The 11743-nt window shown below is 56.8% G+C and overlaps 4 protein-coding genes across 4 annotated transcripts; 1 reads left to right on the top strand and 3 right to left on the bottom strand.

The window, feature by feature from the left end:
- Nucleotides 1-454: 454 nt before the first annotated feature.
- On the top strand, nucleotides 455-4148 carry LTHEOB_8648 (Pab-dependent poly-specific ribonuclease subunit pan2; the record flags this gene model as incomplete). The annotated part of the gene is made up of 4 exons (XM_035518148.1): nucleotides 455-523; nucleotides 675-850; nucleotides 944-2077; nucleotides 2129-4148. The coding sequence occupies 4 exons, from the start codon at nucleotides 455-457 to the stop codon at nucleotides 4146-4148; spliced, it is 3399 nt and encodes a 1132-aa protein (XP_035369953.1).
- An 840-nt stretch (nucleotides 4149-4988) lies between these two features.
- On the bottom strand, nucleotides 4989-6201 carry LTHEOB_8647 (Myo-inositol 2-dehydrogenase; the record flags this gene model as incomplete). Its single annotated transcript, XM_035518147.1, has 2 exons — nucleotides 4989-6065; nucleotides 6145-6201. 2 exons carry the CDS (start codon nucleotides 6199-6201, stop codon nucleotides 4989-4991), a joined length of 1134 nt encoding a protein of 377 aa, XP_035369952.1.
- A 482-nt stretch (nucleotides 6202-6683) lies between these two features.
- On the bottom strand, nucleotides 6684-8315 carry LTHEOB_8646 (Myo-inositol 2-dehydrogenase; the record flags this gene model as incomplete). Its single annotated transcript, XM_035518146.1, has 3 exons — nucleotides 6684-7425; nucleotides 7475-7817; nucleotides 7922-8315. The coding sequence occupies 3 exons, from the start codon at nucleotides 8313-8315 to the stop codon at nucleotides 6684-6686; spliced, it is 1479 nt and encodes a 492-aa protein (XP_035369951.1).
- Nucleotides 8316-8902: 587 nt separating this feature from the next.
- LTHEOB_8645 (Chitin-binding type 1 protein) lies at nucleotides 8903-11234 on the bottom strand (the record flags this gene model as incomplete). Its single annotated transcript, XM_035518145.1, has 4 exons — nucleotides 8903-9229; nucleotides 9284-9765; nucleotides 9813-9890; nucleotides 9947-11234. The coding sequence occupies 4 exons, from the start codon at nucleotides 11232-11234 to the stop codon at nucleotides 8903-8905; spliced, it is 2175 nt and encodes a 724-aa protein (XP_035369950.1).
- Between the last annotated feature and the right edge of the window lie 509 nt (nucleotides 11235-11743).

Genomic DNA, 11743 nt, shown 5'->3' with positions numbered 1-11743 from the left:
CACAGACCCTGACGCTCATTGTTCGCGTCTCGCCGATTCGCCGACAGGACGCGCGCGCGGTGGGGCGGCGCTGCTGCTCTCCTCCGCGTACCTGGGAGAGCTCAGGTCACTCTCCACAACTTTATCGCTTTCCCTTCCTTGTTCTTGCTTCCTCTCCTCCCGCCTTCCGGCGCGCTTCCGCCCTCTCGCAGATGAAGGAACCACCTCCGCCGCCGACATAGCGCATACCACGCACTCAGCCATCCACCATGGAGGCAGACTGGGACGAGGTGCGCAGCAAGCTTCCCCTCAACCACCACAATGCCGCCGTCAAAGACACCACCGCGCATTACTTCCTATATATCCTACGAATGCACATCAAACGAACGATTCCGCCGGTGCAACATACTAATGGTGCCTTGTGGTAAAATTGTAGCTCAGCCAGATACCTCTGCCTCCCCCGGGGCCGCATGCCATGCCCACGCCCGCCACCACGGTGGCCTTCGATACGCACCAGGACTTACTATGGGCGGGGAATGACTACGTGAGTGCCATCCTCTTAGCTTCCAACGAACGCATCGACTCGGGCGGGCCCCGGATTGTTACAACGATTCCACCTGTTGTTTCTGTTGAGAAGAGGGATAATGCGAAAAGGCACAATAGGCTGATGGTGCGGCTATGTATGTTCTGCGCAGGGCCGCGTGTCTTCGTTCTTCGGCCCGGAGCTCCAGCGCTACACGTCGTATCGCGCGCATCCGAGCGGTGAGGGTGCGGTCAAGCAGCTGCTATTCTGCGACAAGGGTGTGTTGAGCATATCGGTGCGGAGCGTGCATCTGGCGAGCAGGCGCGGCGTGACACAATGGCATCTCACGTAAGGGCAGGCCCCAGAATAAAAAGGATTCCCCCGAAAATCGGAGCATAATGGGATGATGGTTAAGGACTGATGGATGGCTTTGACACGCAGGAACGAAGGCTTCAAGGATCTACGGTGCATGAGCTTCACCTCCAAAGGCGTCCACGAGGTGCTGGTGGCAGGCTGCCAGGACACCATGTTCCGGATCGATGTCGAGAAGGGGACCATTACGGCGACGCTCCCGGCGGAGAACAGCTATACCATGATGAAGAAGGGGGGCCAATACATCTGCGCGGCCACTACTGGCGGTATGGTTCAGATCATTGACCCCTCTTCGTTCAAAGTCGTCAAGTCATGGCAGGCGCACAAGGAATGGATTAACGACATGGACGCGAAGTCGGATTTCCTTGTCACTTGCGGCTACTCCCGGCGCCAGATGAACAACCTGATCTTGGATCCCTTTGCGTACGTTTATGATCTGAAGACGCTGCTACCGCTCCCACCGATTCCGTTCCATGTTGGAGCAGCTTTCGTTCGCATGCATCCGCGCATGTCCACCACTAGCATCGTGTCATCGCAGTCCGGACAGCTGCAGGTTGTGGATCTCATGAATCCCAACACAGCCAATGTGCGCCAGGTCAACCTCTACGACACTTACCTGACCTGCCTAGAAATGGCACCATCGGGGGAGGCTCTGGCGCTGACGGATGCGCTATGTTCCGTGAGAATATGGGGCTCACCCACTAAAGTCCGCTTCACGGATCAAAGCCAGCCGACAGAATTCCCAGATCATGCCATTCCGCCACCGAAGCTGGATTGGTCCATGGAAACTCCACTCAGTACCATCGGCATGCCTTACTACAGAGAGACGTTGCTTTCGGTCTGGCCCAGCCACATGATCTTCGAAGTCGGCGCACCACCACCCAAGGTCGATCCGCAAGTGCAGGCCAGCCTGAAGCGAGCCGATATGGGACAGTGGGCGCCCAATCCACGGAAGACGCGGAGGAACCAGGTCCAAGCAACTCGCATGTTGGAGAAGGATAACCCGCTCAAGGCACCCAAATTCCTCAGCGAAAAGGCGAGGGACGGCAACGGGGGTAAGGACGGAGAGCGGAGAATGAGCGAGACACTCGAGGCGCTTACAGACTTGATGCTCGACGGATCGACGAAGAAGGATGTTCCGGTCATGTACCGAAATGTGGAGATCAAGTACAGCAAGTTTGGTGTGGATGACTTCGACTTCAAGTTCGTTCGACATTGTCCTCTCGTCTCAGTTAAACACTGATCAAGTCGCAGATATTACAACAAGACCGAATACTCTGGTCTTGAGACGCACATTGCTAATTCGTACGCAAACCCTCTTCTTCAACTATTCAAATTCACTCCGTTGGTGCGGAACTTGGCACTGCATCACGCGGCCACGTCATGCTTGTTCGAGAACTGTCTCCTTTGCGAGCTTGGCTTCCTCATCGACATGCTGGAAAAGGCGTGCGGGCAAAACTGTCAGGCCACCAATTTCTTGAAGACCTTCAGCGGGCTTTCGAATGCCGCTTCTCTTGGCCTGCTGGAGGAGCATTCTCCAAACAGCTCTTTAACAATTATGATTCAAAATCTCAACCGATTCCTCTTGGATAAGCTCACGGCCGACTTCCGGCAGATGGCGCAGGGCGTGGGCCATCTAGATCACGCCTTCACGACCAACGCCGTGGCCAACATTCGATGTGCGCAATGCAATAATGAAACGAGACGCCCAGGTGCAAGCTTAGTCCACGAGCTGGTGTATCCGCCGAAAAATACCATGAAGAACCCGATGCGAGCCTCGCGGCCCACATTCTCGCAGATCTTGAAGGCCAGTGTTGAAAGGCAGGACCAGAACAGAGGCTGGTGTGACAGGTGCAAGCGGTATCAACAGCTCGCCGCGCGGAAGACGATCCAAAATATTCCTCCCATCTTGATGATCAATGCCGCCATCCATAGCCACGAGGCGAAACAACTGTGGGCGACGCCAAACTGGCTGCCTGAGAAGATTGGCATCATCGTCAATCAAGGCCAGTTTTTCTGCTACGAAGGCCAGGACTTGGAGCATCATCTTCGGCGCAACTTCTACGACATTCAGGTCTACGAGCTGATCGGCGTTGTTGCCGACATCAACAGCGGCGAGAACCAGAAGTCGCACTTGGTATCCGTGATCAATGTCTCACCTTCATCTCGCAACGAGGAGACGGAGAGCAAGTGGCACCTGTTCAACGACTTCCTGGTGCGTCCGGTTACGAAAGACGAGGCGCTGCGCTTCGAGCCGAACTGGAAGCTTCCGTCGGTGCTCACATACCAGAGCGTCAAGGCCAGTCATCACATCGACGACTCGTGGAAGGAGAACCTGGATACCTCCCTTCTCTACCGTACCTGGGGCCCTGGTGAGAGCGACAACCCAGACTTCAAGCCGCTGCAACCAAGTGAGCACCCGGGCCCGGGCTGGCCTGTGGCCATCGACGCCGAGTTCGTGTCGCTACAGAGGGAAGAAATCGAGATCAGCGCGTCCGGCCAGCGCGAGACGATCCGGCCGTCGCGACTGGGCCTGGCACGAGTATCGGTGCTGCGAGGAGGTAGCCTTAAAAAGACTGAAGGAGAGGAAGGAGAAGAAATAGTAGATGACGACGACGACGACGACGCCGACGAGGGCAAGCCGTTCATCGACGACTACATCGCCATCGCGGAGCCCATCGTCGACTACCTCACCCTCTTCTCTGGCATCTCACCGGGCGACTTGGACCGCGCAACGTCGCGGCACGCGCTGGTGGGGCTCAAGGTCGCGTACAAGAAGCTGTGGCTGCTGCTCAACCTCGGCTGCGTCTTCGTCGGCCACGGCCTGCCCAAAGATTTCCGCACCATCAACATCCACGTCCCCAAGGCCCAGGTCGTCGACACGGTCGACCTGTACTTCATCCCGGCTCGCCAGCGCAAGCTGAGCTTGCGTTTCCTCGCTTGGATCGTGCTCGAGGAGGACATCCAGCAGGACACGCACGACTCGGTCGAGGACGCGCGCACGGCGCTGAAGCTGTGGAAGCACTGGCGCAGCGTCGAGATCGCCGAGGGCCGCGCCGTGTGCGAGGAGATGGTCCGCGACATCTACAAGCGCGGCTGGGAGGTCGGGTTCAAGGTGCCTGGCACCGGTGGTAAAGGCGGTGGCTATCAGCTGGCGAGTACGCCTGAGCCTGGTGGCATGAGCACGCCGACGCGGACGACGCCGGTTAGACCAGGTACGGGCGGGTGGAAGCCGCCGCCCGGCGGTGTGAGTTTTGGGAGTCCGATGAAGTGAGGGTGATGTGTTGGTAAGCTGCCGGGGTGAGGAGAGTGAGGCGGTGGTGGCTAGGTCTTTTCTCAGTTTTAGTCTCTGTTCTTTTTTTCTTCGAGGGTGGATGACATGTTGGGTAGTGGTAGCGTGTGTAGAGGGGAGATTGTGGACATAGATGAATTCAAGTACTTCTTCAAAGTTTGGGTCTGACACTACGCAGTGTTCGTTGTGTGGGTCATGGTGACCCGGTGAGTGAAGTCGACCACGGCGCTTTCTCCAGTGATGGCTTACAGCGAAGGCGCCGCTGGCGTACTGAAGCTACGTACACTGGCAAATATGCCTGCCTGAACATTATATACCTGACAGGTCAGGCCCATCATTAGCCCGGCCGAATGCCAGTAACGAGTGGGGAGTTGACGCAGACGCCCTCCCTGCTTAAGCTGTGGTTCGGCCGCCCCATGCTTGGGTGGGGTACGGCTGGAGGGTGTAACGGGAAAAAACAGGCGGTCCTCGAAGAGCCTGTTTCTATGCCGAAAGGCATAGTTTTTTGCCTTTTATTCTTTCGTCCTGCAGCCCATATATATCAGTGAAGAGCTCCATGTAAACAGGCTTGTATTTTGATTAGCTCTGGTCGCATATCGTTTCACTGTTTTCATCAAGTGAATGAAAATATCGGCAGTTGAGTGATTGCTATGGTATGCCAGTCTTGAGATACTCGAAGCGCTTTGGTTTGCACTGTAGCTACACCACTCCCTTTTGCTGTATCATTGCCAAATAGCACTCACTTTTGTCGTTACCGGAAAGAATTAAAGTGTTGTCCCCACGCTTAGAGCTGATGTGAACCTTCCGCCTGTACAAAGTCTCCTACGCCTTCAGCGACTCATCATACTTCCGGTAAATCATGTCAAACAACCTCAAGTCATCCATAGCATCCTCCGGCGTCGTCTTGATAGGTGCACCTTCGGTAAAGCACTTGTGCATCTCCTGCAGTTCTGCCGTGTACGCATCTTCATAGCTCGCCAACACCTCCTTACTCTCAATCTCGCCATGCTCGTTCACCCCCACCGTCTTGACCTTGATCGGCAAGCCCTTCACATATGGCGAATCGTACTTGATCTCCACGCGCTTGTTCTTGCCATACACCGCCAAATGCGCGTCAAAATCCGGCACGCCATCAATCCCGCTCTCATACGTGACGGCGAACGGCTTGCCTCCCAACTCCGCCTTATTCTTATACGCCAGAATCGCCGAATAGAACGGGTGGTTCGCGCTCACGCCGTCGACCCTCTCCGGGAAGCCCAGCACCTCGCGCATGAGCGAGATGTCGTGGCTGCCCAAGCTGCCGAGGAAGCGGCACATGCTGTAGCGCTCGTCGCCCACCTTGACGCCCTTACCAGGAAACGCCTCTTCCAGCAACTGCGCCATCAACCTCTCGCGCTCCTTCCCCGCTTCCGGTGGAATATCCGCCGTGTACCCTTTCAGCTGGAACGTCCCGCTCTGGTCCACAAACGTCTTGTTCGGCCCGCTGAAGTCGCGCACGCGCGCATACAATATTTCGCCCAGCTGCTCGACCTCACGGCGGAAAGTCTGCACGAAGCTCGGCGCGTACCTCCGCATATACCCGACAAAGACGTTCCCGCCCTTCTTGTCCGCGTCGACGATGCGCTGCGCCGCGGCCAGCGACAGCGTCAGCGGCTTCTCGATGAAGACGCGCTTGCCCGCCCGCAGCGCGCGCACGCAGTACTCGGCGTGGAACTCGTCGCCCGTCAGCACGAAGACGACGTCCACGTCGGGCGACGCGAAGACGGCGTCGGGCGACGTCGTGTGCTGCGCGATGTGGAACTTGGCCGCGCAGTGCGCCGCCGTCGTGGCCGAGATGTCGCAGATGGCGGTGACGGTGTAGAGGTGCGAGAGGAGGGCGAGGGCGGGGAGGTGGATGACCTGATAAGATTGTTTGTTGGCATCGTCCCTGTTTTGCTGTTTGTATTGTGGGGGGATGTATATCATGGTGTTTGCTTACTTGGGCGACTTCGCCGGCGCCAATGACGCCGACGCGGAGCTTCTGGGGCGAGGACATTGCGGTAGCTGCTGTATCTTCAATTGATGCGTTTAGGTGTCTTTCGACATGACTGCGAATGTTGTCGTGAAGTTATGGAGTCCGTTAGGACCCAGCACTGCGTCATGGTGGGGCCGGTGCGGGGCTGCCTTCACCACCGAGGATTGTGGAACCGTTGCCTTTGAATATTCGGCAAATGAGAACACATGCAGGTCTTAAATTAATATAAAAATATCTAGATTTAGCCTTCCCAACTTCTCATGGAGGGAATATATTACCTTGATATATAAACTTAAAGTTCCCCCAACGCACTTTGGCGCAAGCAAACAACCACCGATTCCAATCATTTCTCGGGAATCACAACCCGATGATATTTACTAGTACGTCTCTTACATACAATCATATCATATGCGTCGTAAGGATGCACCCTATGCGACTATTATTACAATCCGCATCCGTCTCTATACAAAAACGCCGCAAAATGCCGAACGCTCTCTCGACCTTTACCGGCCCTCCAACCTCAGCCTATCCAAAGCCCTGCCCTCGTCCCTCCTAGCAACGAGGAACCACGCACTAGCAACCCAGCAAAAGCTGACGCCGAGCCAGCTGTGCACGGGCATCTTGAACTTGTTCAAGCACATGAGCTGGAAGGCGCCTCTGGGCACGCTGATGAAGCTGACGGTCAGGGGGCTGGTGGCCTTTGTGAGCAGCAGGGTGCTCGAGAAGACGGCCCAGGCGCCGATGCCGCCGCAGACGGTCAGGAACCAGAAGAAGGGCACGTCGAGGAAGTAGCAGTTGTGGTAGATGTTGCCGAGCTCGCCGGACAGCACGAGGATGGGCGTCGTGAGGAAGAGCGTCAGCACCGACGTGTAGTGCAGCGTGCGCCAGTACGCGCGCGTCTCCTCGCGGCTGCCCGACGGTGTCTCGTCGAGGCCGGGCGTCGAGGGGAAGCCCGTCAGCACGTCGCCTTGCGGGACCATGTCGTTGACAAGCCTGCGGAAGGTCCGCAGGAGGAGGATGGGGTAGATGGCCGTGAAGAGGGAGGAGAAGACGCCGGCGAGGATGCTTTCCCAGGTAACGCGCACGCCGGGGCGGATGGAAGCGACGAGGAGGCTGAAGGTTGCTGTGAGAGCCGAGGACTGGGTGGAAACCGAGTTGGCTGTAATCGAGGAGCTGCCAGCGAGAAGCAAAGCAATAGGAACCACGCCAATGCGGGCAAGCGTGTACGTCTCTTGAGCGGCGTATCTAAACCAGATCAGTCACTTGCTTACCGTACGCCTGCCGGGAGACTTACGCAAATGAGATGTTGCTCAGCACAACCTTGGCCAGATACACCACAGCCAAAGGAACGACGTGTTTCGCAACGGGCCACTCGAACTCGAAAATGCCACCACCCGCAACCCCACCGTTCCCACCGCCCAGCAACCGCAGTAGCCCACCACGTTGCCTAGGCGGTCCTCTGAACCCCTGTCCGCTCGAGAGCGGCGTCGCTGGCGCCACCATAGCACCGAGTCCAAGCCTCTGCAACGGGCGCGACAGAAGGCGCGTCAAGCCCGCGAACCCGATCAGAAAGATATGCTCCAGCACCAATTGTATCCACGTCATCGTCAGAGGGTATGGGAACTTGTAGACGCCGGCTGCAGCACACTCAATTAGCACAATGCCCGCACACCAATTCCCTCCACCATTCCTCTCCCCCAAGACCCAAGGTTGTCCCAAAAAAAAAAAAGAGAGAACTCACTCAGCAAAATAAACCGATTCATCAACAACAGCCCAAACGACGCGCCAGCCACCCAGAACACCAGCAGTCCCACATACACCTGCCACCCCATCCACGTCCCGAAGAAGAAGTTGCCCAGCCCGCCGGTATTGCGCAGCACGCGCCGCCACGACGACGACCCGCCGGTCCCGATGTCCGCGGCCGACACGAGCGGCCGCACCAGTGACGACGGGCCCGGCTCGTACACGTCGTCGTCCTCGTCCTCGGACGCGCCGCCACTAACCCGGCTGCGCGGGTACGGCGACGGCGTGCGCGAGGATAGGTCTACCAGCGGCACCATGCCGCTACCGCCGGGTGTGAGGTCGCCGCCGGCCGTTGAGCCGGCGGATGTGGTGCGCAAGTGTGTGGAGTCCATGGTTCGGGTAGGCGGAGGGCACACGCGCGCGCGTGGAGCGTGGGAAGGTTCGGTCGGTGGGGAGGAGAGGAAGATATATTAGGCGGTGACTGCTGCTGCTCTTTACTCCTGCGACATGCCTCGGGGTCAATTGCGTGGAAGGATAATCGAGGATGGTTTGGAGCGGCTCGGGGCGACGAGTAGAGAGGGAGCGGAAAGGGAACGTCGGTCTCGTCGTCGGCAGTGGAGGTATGAAGACGCGTTGGTGGTTGCGCGAATGTCCAGCCAGGGAGACGTGGGGAGTTTGGCTGCGCGATTCGGGGGTCCATGCCAAAAGTTGCGCGAGTCATGGTTGTCTTGGCTGATCGACGGGGTTTGTCCTATTCAGGGAATTCGTACCTTTAGGTCATCCATTCGGGCATTTCTACTCTCAAAAGCGCCATTTTCGGAGCCTATGTGCGAAAACAATGCGGATACAACTAGCAATGACACATGCGCTTCAGGTTGGCATTGGAGAAAGGGCATAAGGTCGTTAAAATTCATGATCTAAGCATTAACATTACCATTACGGAACTCCGGCGTATACGCCAACACTCGTGGCCCCTTATTTATACGCCAGAATCCTCAGCCATCAATCCCCTCCCGTCCTGCCATGCTTTCCAAGCAGCACACGTTTTCTTCAACTCGCAGCCGCCGTCGTCCCAAGTACCGCCGATCTGATCTTGCATCTCGACCACCTGCGCCGCGAAACCCATGGCGCTATGCCAGCCCACGTGACAGTGCATCAGCCATGCGCCCGGGTTCTCGACCTTCCATGCTGCAACGACAAAGCCCAGGCCCGGCATGAGTACCGTGTCGCGGCGCGAAGGGTTCTTCAGCCGCAGCGGCACGCTTGCATCGTAGCGACCTGTGCCGGTGGCAAGGATGTAGAAGTCCTGAATCGGTCAGTTACAGGTGGCAGTGCTGAAGGAATGTGAGTGGGGACTTACGTGACCATGGAGATGGAGCGGGTGCGGCAGAGCAATCTCGCTCTCGACAACGATGTAAACCCACTCGCCCTCGTTGGGTGCATTGATCAGCAGGTCACCGCTGTAGCTGGGAGGCTGGCCATTGTCGAGGATGCCGAGCACAGTCGGGTCGTCCCACTTGGCACTGAACGTGTTGCCGGAAATGAACCACCGGAAAAGGTTGTTGGGTTGTTCAACCGTTATATCGCCGTACCAAGTGACATCCGGCTCGGAGACGTCGAACGGCAGGATAGGTACGTGCAGGGAATGATCTTCATCTGTACATTCGGTCGTGTACTGTTGAGCAGCTGTGGTTGGCGTACTGCCCTTGGACCCTTCGTAGCTGAAGATGCCCTTGATGTCGAGGGCTTGTTTGATGCCAGCGCAGGTGTTCTGGTTGTCGGAGCGCATCCAATAGTCGCCAACCTCTTGGTCGGCATGTACAATTACATCGTAGCGTTCACCTGTGCCTGTCAGCAAGCTGTTGATCACATGGGGAAAGTCTGCTTACCAATATTTACGTTGAGTATGTTGGTATCATATGGAACAATGGGCGTGAAGTCGGTAGAGATAACCGTGAAAGAATGGCCTGAGTCAATGGTCAGCAGTGTTGCTTGAGGTGTTTGCTGTAGAGAGTAGCCTTACCGTCAATATGGAACTTAAAAGTGGATTGAATCGAAACGTTAATAACGCGCAGTAAGTACGATTTTCCCTTGGTAACCGTCATCTTGAAACGCTCTCCGGTCGAATTGTAAGAGCCCTCCTTTCCCCACGTGTTCTTGCCGTTGATAAGACCGTTGTCCATGACACGAGCCCCACCATTGTGGCCGGGTGTCGCATCTTGGGCGGCGTGGTATTGGGAGTCAACAGTCCAGTGGCTCCAGTCCTGGAGCATGATGTGTCCAGCATCGACATCGTATTGCCTTTCCGGGCTGCTGGGTCCATGGATAACAACAGGGCCGAAAACACCCTCCCAGGTCTGGATGGCGTAGTGCGAGTGGTACCACGAAGAGCCATAGGATTCAGCGACCCAAGTGTAGGTCATCGACTCTCCGGGCGCAATCGGGCATTGAGTGACAGACGGAACTCCGTCATATTGGTTGGTGAAGTGTTGCCTGATACCGTGGAAGTGTATCGTCGTACCATTGTCTTGCATCTTGTTGATTACAGTGACCTTCACTGTATCACCCCAGTTGGCCTCGATGAGCGGCCCTGGCATCTGGCCATTCACCAGCAGGGCAATCCTGGGAATACCGTCGGGAGCGATTGTGGTGTTGGTGATCTCCAGGGTGTATTCGACAGTCCTGCAGGTCTTCGGCACATGCTTGTAGTAATCGGTATGGATGTCGTAGCCACAGAACTGATCGTCTCCAGGTTGACCCTCGCATCGAACGCAGGAGTCTGTCCGGCCGGCCAGCTGAGATGTTGATCGTTTTGCCGAGCATGCAGGGTCGCCTTGGCCTGAATTCGATGCGTTGTTGGTCGGTACTGGCGAGGGTTGCGCCACCACGCTTGAAGTCGCCGGGGGCGGGACTGCATAGTCCTGTCTCTCTTGAAGTGAGGCGCCACACTTGCCGTAACCGTCTTTGCATCCGTCACCGCAGTAGGCGTCGGTAGAGCCGCAATACCCGTACTGGCTGCAGCACTCGCCGAACTTGGAGCCCTCGCAGGTGAATCCCATCGAGTTGCCGCAAGTCCCATCTTGAGATACTGCGCCTTCAGTCTTCTCGCATAGACCGAACTCCAACTGACATCCTGCGCCGCAGTAATCGGCAGTGGCTCCACAGTAGCCGTCTTTGCTGCAACAGTTGCCGAATATAGAGCTCATGCACGTAAGGCCTGAGGCTCCCCCACAAAGTCCGTCGGTAGAAGTGACGGCAAGTCCCTGTACGAGACCGGGTATGCACACGACAAGCCAATCAGATAACCTCATGGCGATCGCGAGCTGGGATGTGGTTGGTGATGGTGGAGGAGAGGAATTAAAATAAACAAGAAAGAGAACTATCGTGAAGCCAGGTTTAGGGCAAGCCGAACGAGTGTACAAAGGGGCGGATGAGGGTGACAGTCGTCCTTGGGGCTGGAAGGGTGTTGAGGAGGCACGCGCCTTTGTATATGAGATGAGCCCATCTACCTACCCAGCATGCGTCCAGCCTTGTGGCATCCTGGCCAACGCGCTCGCATGGTAGCAACTGACCACAGCCCCTCTCGGTGAGGCCCGTGATAGGATCGATAAATTGAGTCTGGCAGTCTTGGAAGCAACCTAATCATTACCCGACTCAGCAAGCGCGGCGAGATGACATGCGGAGCTGTCATGGCTGAAGCCACCGCTGCTGCAGCATTGCTGCTGTTCTCAGCTTCCGCTGCAGATTGTCATTGGCTGAACATACGGGCGAGAGCGTGATGTAGAGGCTCAAGTGTTGAAACACGGTCTGACATGCCGGA

This window comes from Lasiodiplodia theobromae (assembly GCF_012971845.1).
Source record: "Lasiodiplodia theobromae strain AM2As chromosome Unknown scaffold_28, whole genome shotgun sequence".
NCBI classification, from domain to species: Eukaryota; Fungi; Ascomycota; class Dothideomycetes; order Botryosphaeriales; family Botryosphaeriaceae; genus Lasiodiplodia; species Lasiodiplodia theobromae.
The sequence above is the reverse complement of the archived record's forward strand: the minus strand, read 5'-3'. Positions and strand labels throughout refer to the sequence as shown.